Source organism: Phalacrocorax aristotelis, chromosome 25 (genome assembly GCF_949628215.1).
Source record: "Phalacrocorax aristotelis chromosome 25, bGulAri2.1, whole genome shotgun sequence".
Taxonomy (NCBI): domain Eukaryota; kingdom Metazoa; phylum Chordata; class Aves; order Suliformes; family Phalacrocoracidae; genus Phalacrocorax; species Phalacrocorax aristotelis.
The window spans coordinates 2,615,320-2,638,153 of record NC_134300.1 but is presented as its reverse complement, the minus strand read 5'-3'; the positions used below and the strand labels follow the sequence as shown (position 1 = coordinate 2,638,153).

At 45.5% G+C, this 22,834-nt stretch overlaps 1 protein-coding gene and 1 long non-coding RNA gene across 7 annotated transcripts in view; both read right to left on the bottom strand.

Annotated features, from left to right (window-relative positions):
- LOC142048468 (uncharacterized) overlaps nt 1-9,679 on the bottom strand; it is an 83,589-nt gene extending 73,910 nt beyond the window's left edge. For 3 of the 4 annotated variants that reach the window (XR_012657476.1, XR_012657477.1, XR_012657479.1), the window contains exons 1-3: nt 7,459-8,806; nt 7,092-7,237; nt 4,798-4,914 (exon numbers count right to left, since the gene is read on the bottom strand). This is a non-coding gene — a long non-coding RNA (uncharacterized LOC142048468). Of the gene's footprint in view, nt 1-4,797; nt 4,915-7,091; nt 7,238-7,458; nt 8,807-9,630 lie in introns of those variants that run through there. The other variant, XR_012657478.1, reaches the window with a different exon arrangement.
- Nucleotides 9,680-9,692: 13 nt separating this feature from the next.
- ANP32E (acidic nuclear phosphoprotein 32 family member E) lies at nt 9,693-22,739 on the bottom strand. Of its 3 annotated transcripts, none has more exons than XM_075075386.1 (7): nt 22,430-22,739; nt 20,609-20,758; nt 19,864-19,986; nt 18,220-18,385; nt 16,525-16,682; nt 14,539-14,593; nt 9,693-12,541 (listed from the first exon to the last, which is right to left on the bottom strand). In XM_075075386.1, exons 1-7 carry the CDS (start codon nt 22,481-22,483, stop codon nt 12,477-12,479), a joined length of 771 nt encoding a protein of 256 aa, XP_074931487.1. In that variant the 5' UTR covers nt 22,484-22,739; the 3' UTR covers nt 9,693-12,476. The 3 variants fall into 3 exon arrangements, with proteins under 3 accessions (XP_074931487.1, XP_074931486.1, XP_074931484.1); XM_075075385.1 differs by having other exon boundaries at nt 9,693-12,544; nt 16,525-16,679; XM_075075383.1 differs by having other exon boundaries at nt 9,693-12,544; nt 22,430-22,738.
- Between the last annotated feature and the right edge of the window lie 95 nt (nt 22,740-22,834).

Below are 22,834 nucleotides of genomic sequence, written 5' to 3'. Positions count from 1 at the left end.
GGACAAAACCAGAGTTTCAGTTCTGCCCTTCGAGAGCACAGCACCGCTATGTATTTTCTGAGCGCCGTTACTTTCCCCGGAGTGCGACCCAATATAACCCTAAGTGACGCTGACTGCTGAACCGCGGAGCCAGCAGCGCAGGGTACGACAGCACCCGATCGGGAACTTACAATGTACAGCTCTTGGTGTTGTTTCCAGGCAGCTTTATTGCTGCTTTCTGTCATTGGCACCATGCAGGACAACCGGACCCAGTCCTCGTCTTTGCCCGTCCATGGAAGCTTTACATTTACTTACTCCAGCTGGAGCAAAACTAACTGGCTCTGGGCACTGCCACCACTACACTTACCCGACCTGCCACTGGGATTTGTGGAGCTGCTGACAGTCATCACAAGGAGCTGGGGAAATGAAGCAAAAATTCTGTAGCCGACGATGGTACCTTGTACGTTCTTTCACGTTCCTTTCTTTTTCATTATGCCATATTGGAAACGTCTGAGAGACAGCAGGTTTTGCATACCTTCTAACCTACCTTCTAAATAACAAATCCAGATAAATAGAACTGCTTGTAAAAGCAAAGTGGGTTTTAATAAATGTATTTGCTTTCACTTTCTTAATTATGTCACTTTCCTCAATTATGCATAGCCGTTTCTGAATTACCGTGATTTGCCCGTGAGTAATTCCATTGCTTCAACTTCAAGCGCGTGGCCCACACTTACACTGATTAAAGACCAATAACCACGGTACTACTGGTCTAACCACTACCAACCACCAAGTAGTTTTCAGCATTTAGGGGCAGAGCCACTACAGGACTTAAGCAGTTCTCAGCACTCCAGAAGCGAGTCCAAAGTCCGTTTCTATGAGATGAGTGCTAACTGTACATGTAAGCACACACCTGTGTCACCAGGACTTCCCAGTTCCACTCCTTCTCCCACCGTGGTCCTCACAAAGAGGCGGGTGCAGCTTCTTCCTTGCAGGGGATAAGGAGAACTTGTCTTCCTCTCCAGTTCTCCCTCATCTATGCTTCCCTCTTTCAAAAGTACACCTTTCCCTCCTACACAGCAAACAATATGTGCACCACCCTTGCATATAGACCCGATGTTTGACTCCTAGTGACGGTACTTCTTCTATACCATTAGAAATCTGCATGTACTAGAGAACGGCAGAGACCTATGCGGGGAATTTGCAAAAGTTGGAACTAAAGCACTTCAAAAGACTTGCCGTAAAAGACACACAGCAAGAATTTCCAAATTTAAACGGTTGTCTCGGCGGGTGTTTCATATTACTACCTTCTTCGCGATTCCCCACTTTGTTCTAGGAAATATTTTTTGCTTTTCAACAGTACGATGTTCCTGGAATCTTCTTTGTAGTGAAAATGCTTAACCTTAATGTAGAAATTATGCAGAAATTTAAGCCTACAGCTATTCAGACGTTCAGAGCAGAGAGATATTAATATTCGCCCTCCTTCCATCCCTCCTCATTCTTACAAAGGTACAACTAGTCTGTTCAGAGCTGTGATTTGAATGAGGAGTAACTCCAGATGTCTGTGTAAAAAAAAAAGAGGCTCTCTCAGGGAAAGCCTCTCATTAATTTGTGCAACATGTTAATGTACGAGATTTCACTAACAATCAACCTTGCTACCCCTGGCGATATACATCGGTTGAGATGGAAATACCCCTCATTATAAGATAAAACATTTTAATCTCAAGAAGTCCGTGCTTCAAAGAGAGCAAACCCCAAACACATGCATTTATCTTTAACACCAAAAGCTTTCAGTATTTCAAGCGGTACGACCTAAGCTTTCAGAGCTACATTAACTGCAGCAGGAGCATTGGATGGATGTACACAGGAGGTGTGATTACACCCAATATTTAGCATTAAAAAGTCATAGCTTGATTACATATGGAAAAGAATTAAAGGCATGGAACATCCTGGGTGGGCCAGCCCACAAACCAGACCCCTTTCATACAGGCTGGTGAAACTTGAGCGCCACAGATCCGAGACGAGGCAGAGGGGGCAGAGGCCAGACCAGTCTGCACAGGACAGAACAGGCCCTCCAAAGCTTCGCCTGTTTCCCAACAGCCTCTTACAAAATTGCTGGCGGATCTGGCCTTTCCCACCATTTTGTGCCAACCAACTGACCTTTACCTCCCATGGCCCAATCTGCTTTGCAGAGCGTTCTGCATGCCTCGGGCCCAGAACTCGATATACGCCACAAGTTCTTTCAAGATTTTATGGCGCAGGACGACAGTTGTGTAACGAGACGGAGGTAACTGGGCAGGCACAGCTTCCTCGCATCTCCCCACCATTCTAAGCCTTCTGTTTAGAACAGAAAGCTCCCCACCCGCCCCAGGAGCTCCCAGAACCACAGCCACCTCTCCTTTTCCACATCTCTCCAAACAATTTGTTGTTGGTTTCACCACACCTCTGTCTTCAGTCTCTTTGAGGAAGTTTTCTTAATTGTTTGAAATCAGCTCTGGTTTTGGCTGTTGTGTGACTGACCTCCCCTTTCAGCCCTTGAACGTGGCGCAGAATTTACAGAATCCATCAGAGGAGAGCTGGGCGTCTATTCTCTGATGATGCAGAGTCAGGTGCCTGTTTGCTTGCAAGTGCTTATAAAATATAAATATTTTATACATATAAAAAACCCTATACATCTCTGTGTGTGTATAACAGAGATCTATTTAAAGGAACTACACTTATTCTACATGGACAAGAATTAACCAAGAGTTCTCTAAGCTATTGGTGTCTTTTAAGTGGAAGGAGAAAGGTAGGAGACGTTATGCAAAACGCTTTCTTGTAATTGGAGAAAATGACTCTGTAATATGCAACTAAAAATAATTAAAAGTACTAAACTGTAAATCACTATCTTGAAACAGGCACTGATATTGGAGCTGATTTCCTATCATTTGAACTCTTATTTAGAGGAACGAATACATCTTTTGATGTTTGGTTCTTGTTTACCAGTGTGTGCTGTGATACAGCAAACTATCGGGGGGTGAGGAATATTTCAATTTATCCTTCCGTAAGGTTTTTCCTTAAGTGATAAAATCATTATTTTATATCCTGACTTACTCAAACTTTAATTACTTTACTCATGTTAGTATTAGTAATGTTTCAGTTTTTCCCTTTGAATTTTGGCACTGAGGTACCCTGTGACCTGGCTGAGACCAACCACTGCTCCTTTATATGAAACACTGTTCCTTCACACTCACAGTGTGAACGCGCTGCCCAGAGCCTGTTCCATCGGCGAACAAGGGCAGTACGTGTCCACCACACCATCCTGTGGCTACCCTGGCCACCAGTGCCACTCCTGACATGGAAGCAACTGGTTTATAACTATGAAGGAAACGTCATCCTTTCGTTCTTGTTACCGGTGAGTGATTATTTTCCAGTGGCAAAACCTGGGTCAGAAAGCCACAGAAAAGTTACAGAGCTATAAAGGAGATCAAAGGCTAAAGAATGAACTGAGCCATAAGGCCCAGGACCCTCTTAAGACATGGTCTTACAACATTTTTAAGCTGGTTTTTGTTCAGTTTAGGCAACTAAATTAATTTTAAAAGTTTAAAATACATCCAGGGTACTTTGTAACTGGCTCAGTCCTCGTGTTCTTATCCTCATTGATACTTTGTAATGAGTTGACAGCTAGTAAGTACGCTACTCTGGGAGTGTGTGCATGTGTATACGTGCATTTTTATTACACAGATGGTATTTTCTTCATTTTAGAAGCAAAAAGTTTAGCTGGTTTTGTGGCACTTTTAAATACCACATTGCTCTTTTAACTTCTTGCACAAAATAGGGCACTGATTAGTTGAATTTTCCACTCTGATCCTACTACGTTTTGTGGAGACCCTGTAATGGTGATACAGATGAAAGAACAGATCGAAGAACATATTTTTGTTAGTTTTCAGAAACACAAATTATCAAAGTCATTCATTTCAGTACTAATAATAGTTTTTGCTGTAATATGGGAGCTCATTAGTAACCAACGGCAGCACAGAAGAAATACCACGGTGCACTTTTAAGTAGAAAACCAATTATAAGCCATTGCTGTGATGAAGCTGAGAGACAGAACTGCGATTCTGAAAGGTATTAGGAAAGGTGCTTCCTGCAAACACACATTAATATCAACACGATTTTAGCCAGGAGGCCCCTTCCAATCTTAGGTTCCTAATTAAGCATTATTTCTGCATGCCCCCAATATTCCCGTGAAAGATATATTCCCAAGGGGGAAGGATATGACAAAACTGTCCCATTTTCTTTGTATCCCCCATGCCTTTAACTATCTTTCCTTCAAGATTTGCTCTAAAGCCCTTACACGACCGCATCAGAGGAAACGCACTGTCACGCAAGTTTATCGTAAAGTTACCATGCAGCTTTAAGCAAATGATCAAATGTAATTAAATTTGTTGACTGATACTGACATAACTAACAGACTCTTTCATCCCTGAAAAAAAAAACCAAACAAACCAAGAGATTTTCAGTTTATCTTAAATAAGTTCCCAAACGACAGGAGCTCAGACACATTTCTGGCACTCCAGGAGAGACCAAGTGGTCTGACCCTCTTGGGTGGGAAGCCTTCCAGTCACAAGCTCCCTTCCTAAAGCCTCCTGCACGCCATGGAGGCTTCCCTGTTCCCCAGGTTTCCCACCTAAATTCCTCTCTGACCCCATCCTCGCTTCCCCAGCTCACAATTGCACTGGAAGGCTGGCCAGAATGTCATCCCCCAGGCTTGCTCCAACCGTGGAACGACTGCCCTTCGTTCTGCATTTGGTGACTCCACCGAGCTCTGTCTTATCTTACCTTCAAGGTAACTGTCTTCTGCGTATTACAGCGCTGCTCTGAGCTCTCTAAGGGCCTCAGACACCATCACACGAACTTCTTCATTGTTCTGGAGGTTACATGATGCCAACAATTCCTCTGCCAAAATAAGTTACTTTTAGAACAACGCTGACATGCGGCTGTACTTAAAATGTTAAAAAAAACCCAAACCCCAAACCAAAAAACAATCCCTCAACTAATATTTTGAGATAAATTCTTTTTTGAAAATTATTTGGTAAAACCATTTTGTAAAAAGTGTGTGGATATTTTATGTTTTCCTGGAATCTGCATTCCTTATCATGCTTTAACTAATAAAAAACATAGTATCAAGGAAACATAGGAATAAGAGCAAAAGAAAACGTTACTCTTAAATAGTAAGAGTGAAAATCAACAAGAAAATATCTTAATATACAAAGCAGCCACTTCGGAGGCCTTAGTGAGGATAGCTTTAGCCTGCAGAGGGAGGTCTCCCCACACTGCCTTTAGAGCTGGGCAACGAGAGGGGCTCTCCGAGGAAGCGGCTGCAGCGGGTACCGAAGCACCGCTGTCTGGCGGAGCTGCTCACGCTCCACCGACTATGCTGGGGTATCACTTTTGTTCTGAGCAGGACCCTTTTCTTTTTGGCTTTCATTTTCCCTTATCTCGCACGATCCGAGATGTAGGATGCCTGTCACACGCCTGCTGGAGAGCCTGTGTCCCCTCCCTCCTGCGGGGCTCTCGGGGACGGCTGTGACATGGCACCGCAGTTTCCAGGCTTGCAAAGGGCGCGTGGCGACTGCCCGGTGAGGCAGAACTGGAATTGGCTAATTACGCTGTGCCGAGCAGGCCAGGGTAAAATCACGCTGCTCGCCGTTAGCAGCTCCTGAAGAACCTGTCCGGGCACTTCAGTACAGGCTGTTTGTACAGCTCTGGTTTAATGGACAGAAATTGTTAATTCTTCACCTAGGTGGAGCTGAGGAACTCTAATTTGCTACTCCTCGGTCATCAGTATGATTATTTTATTTGAATTACCTTAGCGTAGAAGGAAGTACACCTCAAACACACCAGTTTAACATATTATATTAATATAGGAAAAATATCTCATTTTTTCCAACACAAAACCAAATACGAAGTCTGCGGTCATTTTTTTTTTTCCTAGAACAGAATCCTTTCCCTCAGTGCCAGGAGCTCTCAGCCTTTATGTAAACTGCGGTTTTCTTTTGGTTTGTTGTTGTGGCTGTACATTTATTTTTGGATTCTCCCTCATTTTTGGCAGTTAAATTAGAAGGATGAGGAAAGGGTTTCCTCAATTATTTTGGGGGCTGTCTTGTTTTATTTTTAAATGAGACACTCAAAAGCAGAAACCGAAGCACACTATAATGTTAAAGTTTAAAAACCAGAAGAGTGTTCCCCAGAAGATAAACCTGTAACTCAAGTGAAGTCTCCCAACAGGAGTAGCACCAGAAATTTCACTGCCCCGGGCCGTGCTCTGCAGAAACAAATGTTTGGCTGCCCCACTCAAAGCAGCTGCTGTCACTGGCTTTTTCTGTTCCCACCCTCCGCGTTCTGCCACCCCAGGGCAGCTGCTTGCCCTGCCTCTCCATTTGTGCCCGTCCTGCAGATCGATGAACAACAAATGGAGAGCGTGAGCGCACACTTACAGTATGATATAACCTTGTTCAGGCTGCAACCCCAAGCACAACCAAGAGACTGAGAAATTAGAAGTAAAAATGATTTAAGAATTATTTTTGTATTGCAATATAAATATATATTGAGATATCTCTTTTTGTATCTCAATATAAATACATCTCAGCTTCTGATCTCTTTCTTCGGTTCAGACTTTTGTAATGGTTACGATCTGTGAAACTGCTATTTTTTAGTATACAGCAACAACTCTGGCTGCCAAAATCAACACACAGTACTGTCGAATGTGGCAGTTTTCATTTTGATAATGCTCATTACCTCATCATACAGCTCACAGTATTTTACACTTTTGCCCAAGCCCAAGTTCTTGAATTCATGTGATCTCATGAGAATGCCAGCTTCCCCTTTATCACATAAAAATGCAGAAGAGATGTGAAAGCATGCTCCCTGAAGGTTAAACTCTGAGAGACCCTTGTGGTTTTAGACCCTCAATAGTATGATTTTTTAAAACTAATTTCATTTGGGGGGAAAGGGGCGTAAAGGGTAAAAAAGGCTAACTCATCATCTTGGAACGTGTGGGAATGGCAAAGGGTAGTTCTGCCAGTCCTTGGTTACATTACAGATGAAAGAAAACCCTTTTGTGTAAGTCTTACCTGCACTAGGGTTAAAATAGTGAAAAGGATGCCTGTCCTAGGTGGGTCTAAAGACACAGCGCACAAGCGTGTCCAGGGAGGCCGTGACTTCTGCTACCAGACACGTGTAAAGCAGGAGCAATGTCTTTACAGGCACCTGCCGGGACCTGCAGAGGCAACAGCACAAAAGTTTCCTGAGAAACACAACTGGCAAAACTGGATTTCCAAAATCCCACGTTCAAATGCATGCCTTGCTGCCTAAGGAAGAGCAAGTCTATTACCCGCTCCCTCTGCAGCAGACCCATACCATCGCTCCCCTTCACCCAGGCACCTGCTGTCACCGAAAGGTGCCCCAAATCCTTTCTGGGACAGCAACTGTTATATTTACCTGAAATTAGGCGATAGCTACTGTGGGGAAGGTGGTGAGAAAATGACAAATTTGTCCGGTGACCCTGCATGTGCCACGTTTCCTTTGGAGAGCAGGCCAAATTTGGGTAACAAACATCTGAACTACACTGCAGCGCTAGGTGCCTAAAAGCACGGCTTTAAAGAGTTCTTCAGCTACAGGGGTTTAACTAGAAAAGAATTTCTTCACACTTCCACGCTGAGCATTTGTAGCAAAGTCCAGCTAAACGTAATCTTTTCTCACGCACGGTGTTGAAAAAAATCCTTAGGGATTAGGGTTTACAACTTTCCCCCCGTCCGTTTGGACTCGGAACGACATTCCGCTTCTCGCCACCCACCGCCGGCACAAAGCTCACGCAACCTGACAGGAAAAGCTTCTCTCGTGAGGTGGGGGTGAGGCAGAAAGGGAAGCAGAGGCTGGTTTAGGGTGGGAAGGAGGGCCTTAGCGGCAGCCGCCCGCCCTGCCAGCCCCTGAAGGGGCGACTCCGCGGCGCGGGGAGGCGAGCGGAGCCGTTGGGGAACGACCGTTGCGGGCGGAGGGGGGGGGGGGGGAAGGGGGAAGGGGGAAGGGGAAGCGGCCCCCGCCGCGCGCGAGGCTGAGCGGGAAGGCGGGCCGCGGCGGAGGGGCGGAACTGCGGCAAATCTGAGCCAATCAGCGGCGGGGTCGCGGCTCGGCCCCTGCTGCCAGGAGTCGGGGGACCCCGTGGTTAACGGTTTCCCGCTCTCGGGGGCCCCGCGCGCCCCCTCAGCCGGGTTGGGGGGGAGGGGGCAGTAAAGGAGGCGCCCTCATGAGGCGTCCGTGCCACTGAGGAAGGAAGGGGAGGGGAAGCAGCACGACTGGAAGGGGGAGATAAGGGCCGACAGGGGCGGGAAAGCGACAGAAGGGGCAACAAAAGACAAAAACTCCGAGAGGAGAAGGAAGGAGCAGGAGGGAGGAAGCCACACGGCCACCCGCCAGGAGGGCTTCCCATCACTGCGACAAAATGGAGGACAGCAGAGCCCCTGGGATTCCACTGGAGACAGCAGTCTGGCGTGCTTCTAGCCTTTGGAGAGCGGCAGGCTTCCCTCCATCCCCACCTGCCAGCCGCCAGGGCAGGGAGCGAGCATGTCTTCCAGCCGTGTGGAGCATCTCACCTCTGGGAGCTGGACAGATGACTTATGCGGCAGCAGAGGTGTGTTTTAAACCAGAGAGAGGCTGCCAGGCTGTGGTAGCGAGAAAGGTGGTTTTTGGCAGGTCACGACAAGCTGCTCGCATCCATCAGAAAGAGCTCAGGAGCCTCTCAGCCCACGCTTCAAGTTTTTCCTGATTTTGAAGACCTGCCTACACAGCACTGAATTTCCTCCCATCTCCTTCACCATGCGCATACCAGAACAGAACAGCTTGGGTTTAGTTAACATAAAACCACCAGTAGCCCCTAAAGGTAGACTAAACTTCGGTCAAATGCAATCCAAAAGCTCAGGTTCCCCATTTGGTCTCACTCCAACGGGTGCATAGGGAGCGAGCGGCCAATATGGGGCTTTAGATGGAAAAGCAATTTTGCCCCATGCTTAAAAAAAAAAAAAAAGGAAAAAAAAGAAGAATCCCAGCAAACCACCACCCATTTCTTGGCTGATCACTCATCTAGGAGAAGAAAAGCCTGTTTAGTTACAAGCTTTCTCAAGTGCATCCAGGGGATTTTTGCCAAGAATGCTGGACTAATCCCAAAATAAAAACAATGCTATGTCTAGCTGCATAGGAGAAGCATCTTTTTTTAAACATTGTTGTGGAATGAGGAATAATTAATGCAGACCAAGGCAGCTACTTTGAAAGGACTGTAGCTCAGGCTGTCGGGCACACTAAGTCAGCATTTATGAAAAGCAAAATCTAAATAGGCTCTTGATATTAATTTTTGTTTCTTAAGAGCCAGACTTGAATGGGATTGATTTATACAGCATGCAAAAGCCCTGTCAGCTCCAACACCCGTTCCTATGTTAAACTCATCTGGAAACACTGAGTGAGCTAATCCAGACATCACTTGGGGTTTTCCATAGCATCCTTCCTCGACAATGTTACCGAGCACTGAAGTACCATAAAGTCCAAGCTCTAGCCCCAGAAAGACACACAGTTCTGGAGGTTTCCCCAACAACGAAAAGGTAACAGGAAAGAACAAATTACCTCTTGCTCCATTCCTTGAGAAATAGCCCGTTCTCCACAGCTGTACATACTAGAAGAAGTAATCCAATACAATAGTCTCAATTTATTTGAAATAATTCAGTTTGAAAACTTTTTAATTTAAAATTTACAGCACACGTGGGGAGGAAACATGTTTTGTTACAACTAAAAATTATCAGAAGAGTGCTGCAGGGTTGTTGTCTTTAATTTAACACTGTCATGGCTTTATTCAAAACACAGTTGCACAAAATCAGTTACTCCAAACTTTTAAGGAAAGAGTTTGATAAGGAACCGAAACACACTATATACATACTGCCATACAAAGAGCATTAAAATAGGACAAAACCTCTACAAAATATAAAACCCACCCTTACATATTTGCATGAAAAGACCACCCACCAAGCAAAAAAGTTTCAAAAGTTATCTGGAGGCTCTGTATTACTTATTTTTAAAAATGCTATGCTGTTTCATTGCATGCCAAGCTGACAAATATGAAACTATACTTAGGTGGTAACACTGAGGAGAAGACAAAGTTACTTAGGAAGCTGAGTTTTGTGTGAGGCTCAGATTTTTAGATGTAGCGCCTGATGCACGACACTGCCAGTTGGTTTTAGGAAGCGTTAAGCCTGCCCGGCCTCGGGAAGGTCTGCTAACCCCTCGGAGTTTATCCTGTTCTGTCCGATTAGCTCATCTGATGGCAGAATCGGACTCGCTTACTGAAACAAGACCAGTACACAACCAGTTTTAATCCATCAAACCAGTACAGTTTTCCATTTAAACTATTATATGCATCAGTAGAAGACAGTTAAGGAAAATCCTGACAATGAGGTACTTTGAAGTACACGCTTATAAATAATAGGTTTCAATCACTTGCCGAGACTAAAAAAAAAAAGCAAAAAGATGGGAAAACACACTTTTCTATCTCAAAGCTGAGCACAAAGCAACTGCCTTGAACACAGAGCCTCCACGACAAGATAAGATGTGCACTTACCTAAGATTTCTACTCGTTCAGTATTCATACACAAACACAGGAACTTAGATTGTGGTTGCAAATGTAGTTTTACCACTACTTTTCTAGTGTCTTTACAGATACTCATAAAAAAAAAGCAAACCCCATTTAGTCAGTTCATCTCCAAGCGTATTGCCGTCTGCCTGACTCGTTTCATTCGCATGCCCTTAATGGCTGGCTCTGCTTTACAGCTACGTGAGAAACTATGATTTAAGGCTCTATTCGGGGGGGGGGAAAACCCACACGCACAAGAAATCGGGCTTTGCGGAACTTCAACCCTGCAGTATCTAAACTTGATTTAAGAGTTGGAAGTCACGTTTAAAGTCTGCTAGTGTGTGAAATACCTATTAAAGATTTACAGGTAACCTATCTACGGTGACTGACTCTTACTTAGGTCCAGGAAATCTCCCTCTTCCCCACCCTCGGTGTCTCCCCCAGGTTAATGGCAGCTATTGTCAGCCAGGACAGATATAAAAATAAGTCTCTTGAATAAAGCTGTGTGTGATATTTGGTTCAGTACCTACGTGAAACAATGTAAATTAGGTTTATATCAAGACTACTGTTTTAAATCCAAATCATGACTGAAAGGAACGCTGTACGTCTGAACTTGTTTCGCAGTGGCTCAAATAGAAAACATGAATCCACGGGGGCAGAGTTATTGAGACCTGTGGGTCACAATCGGGCTGCTAGGAAAAAAAAAGCTTGTCTGCACGTCTCCTGCACTTGCCACCAACTGCATGCAACAAGTTTCTGCAGCCATTCAATATAAAAAACCCTAAACTAAGTATTATACAGCAACTTCAATGGTTTGCCTACAACCAGATTTAAAAAGTTTAAAAGGTGACCTGTGAAGAAAGACTACCTTATGTTCATCTTTCCCCCTTCAACAATTCTATAAAAGTGGGGGGGGGGTTTTGTTTGGAAAAAAAATGTGCTTGAAGGAATTACCCGTTAACTTCTGCATTAGAAATGCATATATTTTATAGCCAAACACATGATTGCTGCAGGATTCCTGAAATGACAATGCCGGAGTGAAGCGGGTGAAAGCTGAACAAAGACTTCTAGCGAAATGGTTTAAAACTACAGATTACTTCCTTTTGTTAATACCCGCAATGCCTATTTTGGAGAAAATTTATGGGTTACAACCCTTTCAGTTTGCCGAGACACATTCGTGACAGTATCTAGCGAATACTCCAGCAAATGCTGAACACCTCAACAAGCAGGAGGAAAAAAAAAAGACCTTCTGAAACCCACTGAGGCTTTACACTGCAACGCACAGAACGGACAGAAGACTTAAAAAAATATTACAGGAGCCACCTTTTAAAAAGCTGAAATAAAGGTGTCATCTAGTCGTCAATTTCAAATGGAATCCCTGGTAAACTCAGACTGTACTCAACATCTCACTGAAGAGAGACTGCAATTTGCCATAGAACATTTTTGAGTTCAGCTTTTTAAGTACAAAAAACTTCAAAATCTTGAAGGAAATTCACAATATTAAACCCATGTGAAATGGGCATTTTAACGCTGGGCTAACGATGACCAACACAGCAAGCTTGTAGAAAATTAAAGAGCTCCAAATAAAAGTCTAGGGGGGGAAAACTTGACAATGGCTTCAGTGATTATAGGGCTGAAAACTGTCGTCTACATATAGGTTCACTAACAGGCTATTATTTGGAATGATAAAAAGGGCAAGAATAGTAAAACCACACTTCTCCTATAAAAAGTTAACGTATTATCTTCTGTAGGGACATCTATGGTACATGGAGACATACAGATCTGCATAATCACTATTGCGTATTCTGTAACTTAAGAGTCTGGTCCTACTTGTGTCTAGAACAAATTAATCGTCCTCTTCCTCGCCTTCATCTTCAGGGTCTCGTTTCCTCTTCTCCCCTCGAATGCCCTCTGCTAAGGAAAAGAGGCAAGCACACAGTTATGTTCTGCTCAGACATCGGAAACGTCGCGTTACACGTGTAGGAAAGGCAACAGGCACAGGTTAGGGTTGGTTTGCAGTTATCACCGTGCTCACCGCTGTGACATCTCTGTTGCTTGTGCCTCTCCAAAAAAGATCAGTTTACATCACTCTGAATAATTCACGCTCGGCCATATTAAACGAAGGTGAAGCTAAAAGCATGTGATGCTCCACACAGGAATTATCGAGGTGGATTTATAAAAAAGTGTTTCTGCTAACGTGTATTTGAGAACAGAAATGACATTTTGCTGTCTCCCATACTTAAGTTTTCAGAAGTTGCATACACCCTGCCCCAAACCCAGCAGTTTTTGCAGATACCAAGTGAAACACACTCCGTTCTCTCTCCGGTGACAAGCTGATACAAGCATCTTGCATAAACATCTTCGAGCTTATTCTTAGAAATATGCTTAATTCGGTCAGTGGACTGTGCGCTCTTGTGGTGAAATCATGAAATGCAATTTTGTCAAATCTAATAGATTTCCTTCCCAGCAGTCATTTCCTGGCTAATTAGCCATCCTGACCTCCTGCTTTGTTGTCTTAATGGATGCAAAGGCTGCATTTGTAGAGTGAAGGATCGGCATTACTACTTCAGAACTACTTTTTTTTTCAAGCGCAAGATACATCTCCAAAATCCGCACCATTAAGCCAAGCTTAACGTCTCACCAAACGGGACTAGTCTGGTGAGAAACCTAGAATTTGTTTACAGTTTCGACAGAATTTGGGGCTCCAAAATTAATAGAAAACTTTGCTGTCTGGGGTCATTTCTAGATTAGGACAGAGTTCCTAACCATTAGAAAAGCCAAGTTTTGGAAAAGCCTTGTAGCAAGAAAAGTACAGAGAAGCCAGCTCATTTTAAGATGAAGCTTGATGATATTTTTTTTTTTTCTTAAAGGGACTTCAGCAAAATCCTAGCCAGTGTCTTCACTTTACCACTTGGAACACAGAGATGTGTACAACTAACTGAGCCACCCCCCAGGCAGCCACGAATCAGAGCATGCTGATACCTGTGCAAGAATCAAGAACAAAGCTTGTGCCTGTAAAGCAGCTGCTGTTCCAGTGGTCCAGAACAGAGCGGGAGCAAACACAAAGCTTGGAAACCTCAAACAAGGTGCAAAAAAAAAAAACCAAACCAGGCGATAAGTCTGTCCTGCTTAACTTCTTGCAGGTCCTTTTTAAAATATCAAAAGATAAAATAAGTTATTTTATGAAAAATCACTTGAGGAGCCCATTTCTTGCAAACAGAACTTTACGTTCTGCAAAATACCAAAGGAACAGCATTGGCCTGCGAGAATGCCGCTTCTCCACATCGGTTATACACGCTCGAGACGCGGTACCTCTTCAGGCAGGGTGAGCCACGCACGCTGGATTTTTTTTTTTGCAAGCTTTTGACTATTATGCATGTCTCTTCCAAAAGAGTAATTTATGAAATTAAGAAGTTCAACCAAAAATATGATTAGGCTCACAAGCTAGGCTGTTAGGGTACTGGGTTGAGTTTGCCTCCTTCAGTTGCCTCTGAAGCAGAAAGGTTTACCAGAGCAGCCAAAGCAAGGTGTTTTAAGTGTATGTAAATAACATTTGCAAGGTATACAGAAAAGCCCTTCTCCATGTTGGAAAACTCAAATATCTAACTGTGTAGGAGATGCAGTATCTTTCCTTTTAGAAAACTGCTTCAATGAGAGACTTTGAAAACTGTCACTTCTTCCTTATTTTTATCTCACAAGCCAGCGGTCAAAAACCGACAAACACTGCGCCGCTGCTTTACTACCTGCTCGTGCTCTGGCTTAAACTGATCCTAAAGTACTTCACACACCTTCAGAAACAGACCGGCCAGACAGAGCCTTATGCCATTAAAAGGGCACACCCGAGCTTGCAACGTTACAGCACTATAAAGAATCATTTTAGTCACAGCTTTAATAACTTGAGAACTTACCTTCTTCCTCTTCATCACCTCCTTCTTCGACATAGTCATCGTCATCATCTTCATCCTTTACAGAAATTGTGAAGTATTTTTAAATTGCCGTTAAGTTTTGCTTACAAATCCTGAGCAGAAATTCAGAAAATCCCCAACTGTTTGGAGCTCACATTCCACGTTTACTTGTTTGCTCCTGGACATCTGTATGAGGGCAGACATATAATCCCCGACACCAGTGTATGATCTGGCCTGGAATTTTGATTTCTTTGTTCATCCCAGTTATCACTACCTTACACCAGCTCAAGAGAAAGTTATTGCAAAACCAACTGAAGAGGCCATGACAGCAAATAGAGAGAACATCTCACTGTCATTAAATGACGAGGAAGAGGAGAAAGCAGAACAGCTAATATCTTCACAAAATTATTGGTTCTATGTCACATGAATTCAGTTGTTGGGGATTTTTTTCTTTTTTTAAGCTGATAGCTGAAAAATGTGAACCAATTAACAATCAGCAGCCCAAAAAAATTAAACAGCGGTGCAAGATCTCTGCCCTACTGGCACAATGTCAAGCCTTGAAGACAAACTGAAGCCTTATTTTTATACCCATCTGCTCTATCAGATTTTATACATAAGATGATGGAACAAGTGAAAATGTGAAAACGTTAGAGAGCCCATCTGACATTTGGCCTTCAAACATGGGAATTAGAAAACACTCTGGATTAATTCATTGCAATTAGAATGGTGCATGATTTAATTTTCCACATTAATTTTCCAAAATACAGGGGGGAAAAAAGCTAGCAGACCTGAACTCTTTCAAAACTTTACATATTTCACCACCTGTTCCCTACCTAAGCAACGCAAGAGACAAGCTCAGTAGCCAGTTTTGGCGCACCGTCATCAGAAGAGCCACGGTTCTCGACTCCCCCAACATTTTCTTGGCTCTGCGTGGTAACTCCCCGTCACCTAACGTGCCGAGCATATGCAGATACTAACGACCACACACGATTAATTCCTGATATTCTTCCTAGTCATGTATTATTCATTTACCAAAGAACAACCTCTGAGGTCTTGGCCTCAAAACAGATTTACTTATTAATTTTAGCTTCATTAATTGTGTTACAGACATTACCCCTTTAGAGCCTTATGGCAGGAATGAAGTTACATTCCTAAGCAAATCATATCAGCACTAGTTAGAGGAACAAAATGAAGAACACCAAAGAGTTTAGTTCAAGATCATCTACACATCCATGTGAAATGCAGCTGATCAGAAGTAAACTCTTATTAAAAGTAACAGTAATGGAAGTGACATCAACAGGGTCTTTCTGATCCGAAAGGTGAAAGCTGCTTGCACATCCTCGCACGCAAAACCCGTGCAAGACACATTCTCCCTCGGAAACCCCTGTGGCTGTCAGAGAGCACTGAATCAGGGCTCCTGGGCTTTACTTCTATGCAGTAATTGTTTAGGTATGACCAGCTTGCATCTATGAGAATCTATTCATAACCTTGTAAAACACGTATATTTTCTTATCTTAATACTCCTCCACTTGCTTTTTAACACAGTACGATTTGAAAGCTCCTGTGGGCTACCTTCCCCAGTGCTTCAACACCACCACTGCCAAGAACATTTTCAAGTGAGTGCATAGTAAAAACCCAGCATTTATCACAGCAAAAAACCACAGACTCTTCCTTTGTTTCATCTCACTCGAAGTACCGGTAACATGGTGCTACTTCATTCTTTTCTTTCGTGAGACCAGGTTATTTTCTTTGGTTTCCCAAAATAAATTAATTTATCCTACTGAGTAAGTATTGCTATTCTGACAGTGTAATTGGTAGTAGTGCATAGTTTCAAACCGTTGGGGAGAATGGATTCTTTGGCTTACGGAGAATAGAGGCTCTACCATCCTGCAACCTTTAGGGGTGGGAGAGAAGTCAAGCCTGCCCTGGGAGTCAGGCCAGACCGTAGGCAGTCCATTTCTTAGATTTGGGAGAATTTACAAACTTTACCTGAATCTCTTCTTTCATCAGGTAGGAAAGACCAACTTCCTCCTCCTCTTCTCCTTCCCCTAGTTCTGAAGCTCCATCATCTTCATCATCTTCCTCTTCATACTCTCCTGGAGGACCGGCTTCATCCTCATCTTCATCGTCGTCTTCTTCATCTCCTTCTGAAATGAAGGATACACTTACACATATACGCGAAAACTTAAGTTCCATTAACTCCTCTTTACACAAGTTTGCGTGCACCAGGTCAAGCTAGCTGTAATGTTTTTTTTTCAGAAGGGTTTGGGGTTTAAAATTTTTTTTACTTTAAATGCGGGCAACAGGTGGGAAACAAGCACGATTTTAATGAAGTTAAGCTTTAGCATTTTATTCCCTGAAGAAAGGCTACCAATGTTTTTGCATCACAAGCTTCAGACAAAATTCTCGACGCCTGAAGCAGCTACACCTGCAAACTCCTGGGAGGGAGCTGAAAATTTAGGCAGTGGAAGGGGAAGAGAGGCTTCTCTATAGAATCAAACCCTCAAATATTTAAAGGCAAAACCAGCTGAACACATTACACTTATCCGTTACTTAATCACTTACTACTAACTACGAAACACCTACGGTTCCAAAGAGTTGAGCTCCCATGTCATTTCTGTGTCTGCAGCATATAATCACTTTCAGAGTTTCAGTTAAGCGAACTACAAGAAGTGACAAGGTGATTTAACGCTTCAATTAATTTTCAAGTTAATAACTTATTAATCTATTTTCAAATATCAGGTTTATTTTCACATTCCAAATATCAACTATTTGGCTTTCAGTGAGTTCTTCTAAACACAGGCTTCCAGACTCTGGTGTGCCTGCGTACTCACCCGCAGCCCCTCGCCAGCCACGACCCAGCGCACAGCCGTGGCAGCTCCCAGCTCATGATTTAAGAGGGCACAAAGAGAACACTGAGAAACCTCTGTCCTAAACAGGTACAGCCCAAATCCCACTCATTATTTGCGTGGGTATCTAGAATGCGGACGTGCGTACATCACATCAGCCCATCGTGTTTGCCAACAGTGCTCAAACATGTTTTGGATGGGGTTTTTTCCTGAGCAGTTTAAAATGTGCCACTCGTCTGTGGAACCAGGTACATCTAAGGAAGAGCGCGCAACCACAGCAATGTGGGACTCGCAGCCGCACCCTGACAGACCTATACCTACGGGTTTCGTTTTCTGTCAGGTGTCAGGGGAAAAAGTAGGGATAGCCTCACTAATGACTCCAACTGAGGTCAGACCAAAAGGAACTAGATACATTTTTGAACAAAAACTTGTATCATACCTCAGTACAGGACTGAAACCACGACAAACGGTGAAATTATAATTTTTCATACAAAATAAAACATGTTTGTTCCCTCGCTTTGTATCATTAGGCAGTGCCAAAGTGCTTTACTACTGGCAACAACTTACTTTGAGAATATTTATCTATTTGTAACAGTATCTTTCGTCAAATTTCCTTAAACTCAGAAGGCTTCTGCAAGAACACTCAACATCGTTGACAGGAGTTTTCCTTCTGTATCATGGTGTATTAATACCAACCCAGTCCTAGAGGTCTGTGTTTCCAAAGTAAGAGCACAGAGTTGTGCTAGTGCATTCAAGAAGTCACCATACTACATGCTACGTCTGCATCTTTATTACAGCACGCTATTTCTATCCACAGTTTATTTCAGGAAGTTACCCTCATCATCATCATCTTCCGAGTCCGGTGCCTCATTATCTTCCTGATCAAATCCATCTAGGTATGTGATTTGCTGAAGCAGCTCAAAAATGCTGTCTCTGTAATCCTCGAGGTTTGTGATCTCACAGTTGAACAGGTCAAGGCTCTTCAAGTTTTTGAGATTTTGCTGAAAATAAATGAAAACATGGGTATTTTTCCCCCCATTTCTTGACATGGTACTTCAAGTTACAGTGCGGTCATGGCCCAAGTACAGTTAATCGTACAACCAGCTACAGAATTTCTTTTGTCCCCATCCCTTCTTTTCTATTCAGTATTTTCCTCCCCATTAAATACAAACATGATCACCGTGATGATTCTATTAAATACAACATCAGCTGGAGAAGTTGTTTGCGGCAGTCAGAACGCCTCACAAAAGAGCTTTTGCAGATCACCTCCACGGCCCATTTGCAGCACGCCCAAGTCATCCCTGAAGCACCAAACCGCCTCGCACGGACCTCCTAATGCGCATTTGGGTTTGGTGTTTGCGTCGCCTGGTTTTGGTCAGGCAAACATTTAAAGAGCCCCAGCCGCCTTTCAGTGAACAGTTTGACTAATTTAATTACAGGCGTCTTGGGAGGAGCAAGGAAGGGGCACTCAGTAGGACTTACAGCTAGGCTGCAGAATCTGCTTTCCGAACACTGGGTCCAAACAACCGACACTGATTTTCCTCACCTCTCAGACTTCACGCACACACAGGACAAGCCACCTGCATGGCCTGGCAAGGACCCAAGGTCTAAATAAAAGTTACATCTTTCTATAGATCGCTTTAACTGCTTTACTCGGTCTACTAACTGCTGGGCTAAAGCACCATGATGAAGACGATGAATCTTTACAAGCAGTTTTCCAAAGGCACAGCCTGTATCAAATCCTCAAAAAAGCACCGGCTAGAGAAATGGCTGCGCAGATCAGGCAGTGACCGGCGCTGGCAGCTTCCTCCTACCTTTAACTGACCCCCCCCACTGGTGCTCCCAGCTTTGGCCCAAACTGGCCGTCCCACACGCACATCCTAATCGCTTCAGTGTCACGAAAGCTTAAGGCAGTTGCTTTATCAGACAAACTATACCTTAACAAATGACCACAGGAGGATTAGCAAGACAAACTTGGCTACTTTTCTTTCAAAGACAAAAGAGAAGCTCCAAAATCTCTTATTCAGTCCATCCGCTGCTAACAGAGAGGAATTGTCCAGCGGTGCCTTTACAAGTACTGTCTCTAATAACCAGGACACCGAGTTAATCAAGTCAGAACCGACTGGAATACTGACAAACCAAAACCACCGCAGTATTTGTTTTACATGAGCTGGCAAGAAAAAAAAATTATATAGAACATATGAGAGGTAAGAAATGTCATTTTGCATGCCTTTCAGCTCAAAAGGAATATGAGCAGCTAGAACGTATCGCGCCGCATCTGTGTACTTGCCCATTTCTTACATTGTACTAGTTTAACCCCCGTTTGCTGTTTCTATGCTGTGCCTGAAAAACCTGCTCGTACACAGCCCTTACAGCTAGGTTTGTACCATTCCGTTCCAAAACAATTCATTTCTTGATTAAAAAAACCAGTATTTATTAGATTTAAATGTCCCGTTAGCCCTTCTCACTTCATACTTACAAGAGCTTCCACAGTGCCAAGATCTTTGATTTTGTTGCCACTTAGATTTAGATATGTGAGATTTGGACACCTTTCTGCAAGGACCTCCAGGCCTCCTGAAATGATGTTGTCGCTCAACTCCAGCTATGACACAGGAAAAACAATTAAGTTGCTAAATGCTTAGATTTTCACCATCAGATTCAGACCCGCACCATTTTTAATCGTTCTCCCTTCAGTTCAGTCAAAGCTGAACTCTTTTGAAGAGTCCCACGGGTTAACAAGCAGCCGTTGAGTTATTGCTTTGCCCATCGAAATGTTCCATTCACTTTGAGGATTATAAAGTGCTCCTTCAAATCTTCACGGGTTTCAATACTTTAAGTTAGGAGAAGACCTAATACCAGAATTCACCACGAGCCTTCATTCTGCCGGCAACGCGCAACTTCACCGGCTGGGCAACCTGACAGCCTCTTACCGACCACCAGCGCTCGGCAAGACATGGCCAACCTTCGTATTTTGAGCAGATGAGTGTTTACGGTCCCAAGAGTCATCAACCAAGCCCCATTCGGCCATCGTTCACCGGAGATACCCCAAGCCAATTTCAGATCTTAAAAGAAACCGCCCCCCGTGGCCAGGCCTTAGCATGGTTTCACATCTCATCCAGCACTGTCAGCGCCACCCAAGTTCAACGCAAGCGCCAAAAGGCACGACCACGCTTGTCACCCAGGACTTTTACTTCCCAAAGCACCATCAAGCGCGACACACATACCTTTCGGAGCTTACTCAACGTGGGGAGTTTGGCCAGCGACGTCAGCTCTACGTTGGCCATGCTGAGAAACTCGAGTTCTTTAAATGAATCATTCAGACCTTCGATTTCGCCGTTGCTGGATCGGCAGTTATCGAGCACCAACTCGGTCACCTTCGAATGGGACAGCACGTCACTCGTCAGTGTAATGAGCAGCAAAAACCCCACGCGCTTCATCCGAACCCCAACTTGGGGAGCGTTCAGTTTGGTGTTTGGTTTAAATTCAGGCTAGACTCGTGGGCTGAAATCACTGACACTCGCCTATTTAAAAAAATAAAAAGCATGCAAGTTCCCCTTCCTCTGAGCATGCTTCAGATTCTGCAAAAACTGTTCTCTAACCCCAAACTCTATCGACAGACACTTTTATAGCTTCTCACCGTGCCCTTGTACACGAGTGAACTCCTAACTCGGCTTTAAAGTCTGATAGTTTAATTGTGCGTGTTCAAACCTACTACAGCTCCAGCTTCTTTCTGAACCCCAAACCTGGCTCCAGATTATCTTAGCAGTGAGTTCTGCAGGTTAATTAAGCCCCATTAAATAATTTCCTCACGCCAAAGCCACTAAACCAACCAGCTAATCGATACTTTGAGAAGCGGTAACGGGGGGCAACCAATTAATTTTCAATTATTTTATCTGCAGTGGAACGTACCGCTCATTAGAAAGGACGGTAACAAGGCGACTCTTCCTTTCCCCCGTACGCTTTGAAATAATAATATCATTTTAAAACCGCCGCAGAAAGCTCTTGCTATTGTTTTATATTTCCATCAGAAAAACATTACTGCAAACAAGGGCGAAGTTTTAAAGCGAGCTGCCAGGGGAGCGGGGACCTCCCCGGCTTCGCCCGAGAAAGGCGCACGCTAGAGGCACGCCGAGGCCTTTCCAGACGCGACCCACGGATAAACTTACAGAAACACGGTCTGTTTGGTTAAATCAACACTTTTCGGCACTTTCCCCCCACCCCCCCCGCGGGTCGGGTCAGCCTTGCGGCGACACCGGCCTCCCCGGAGTTTCCTCCTGGGGCGAGCGAGAGGCGCCCGGCTTTTCCCTCTCAGTGCCCTGGACGCAAAGCGATGGGCCGGAGCCACGCGTGGGGGGCGCCGGGGGCCGCCCCACGCCACGCGTCCCCCCGGGCCCCGCCGGGCGGCACTCTGCGAGGGACAGCGCACGTGAGCGCCCCGGCTCCCACCTTCTTCGCTCCTGTTTGGGGTTTTTTTGTGCTTTTTCGGGAAAAAAAAAAAAAAAAAGGGAAGTTGGCGGCGGGGGGACGCGCCGCTCTCCTTACCCGGCTGGGTTTGGGGGGGTCGGACCCCCCCGGCGGCAGGGAGGAGCGGGACCGAGCCGGCCGCGCCACGCAGCGCACGGCGGAGGAGGGCGGAAAACAAAATTTTAAAAAATTTAAAAAAAACGGAAAAAAGGACGAGGGGAGGGCGGAGGCTGGACCCGGCGCGCCCGTGACCTGTTTACTGGAGCCGCGCTCGCAAGTTGGCGGCGGCGGAGCGGAAGGGGATTAACGGCGGCCGCGAGTTGGGGGCCCGCCCGCGCCCCCCGGCCAACTTCGGGGGGCTCGGGGCCAAGTTGGCGGCTCGGAGGGGGGCGCGGGGCCCCGCCGCCCGCCGCCCCCCGCCCCGGGGCCGGTCCCCGGAAGCGCCGCCCGCGCCCCGCGGGGCTCCTGCGCCACGGCTGACCCAGATTCGGCGGCGCCGGCGGGCCCGGCCCGGGGCGGCGGCGGCTCTCCCGTGCGGGGGCGGAAGCGGGAGCGCGGCCCGCCGCCCCGCCGCCCCTCACCTTCTCGGGGGCCCGGTTCCTCAACTCCAGGTTGATGCGCTTCTTCATCTCCATCGCCCCCCCCTCCCGCGGCTCCGCAGTGGCGAGGGAGGGTGGCCGGGCGCGGCGGGGGACCGACCGCGGGCTCGCTGCTGCTGCTGCGGCGGCCGCCGCCGAGCGGGAAGCAGAAGTGGGAAGGGGAACGCCGCGGGCAGCCGCCGCCGCCGCCGCCCCGCTCCGCCCGCAGCTGCGGCCCCGTCAATGGCCGCTCGCACACTGAGCCTCCATGACATGGCGCATGGCGCCCCCTCCCGCCGCCACGCCCCCGGGCCGGGGCGGGGCTTCCTCCGCGCCGCCGCTCTTCTCATTGGCCCCGCCGCGACGAGGGGGGCGCCGCGCCATTGGCTGACCGCGCTGCCCGTCCGG

Coding starts and splice junctions, on each gene's coding strand:
- ANP32E (XM_075075383.1), bottom strand. CDS start 22,483: ATGGAGATGAAGAAGCGCATCAACCTGGAGTTGAGGAACCGGGCCCCC. Junction 16,683..18,219: donor GGAAGATGATGATGATGAGG/GTAACTTCCTGA, acceptor CCTTCATTTCAG/AAGGAGATGAAGAAGACGAC. Junction 12,545..14,538: donor AGGTGATGAAGAGGAAGAAG/GTAAGTTCTCAA, acceptor TCTTTTCCTTAG/CAGAGGGCATTCGAGGGGAG.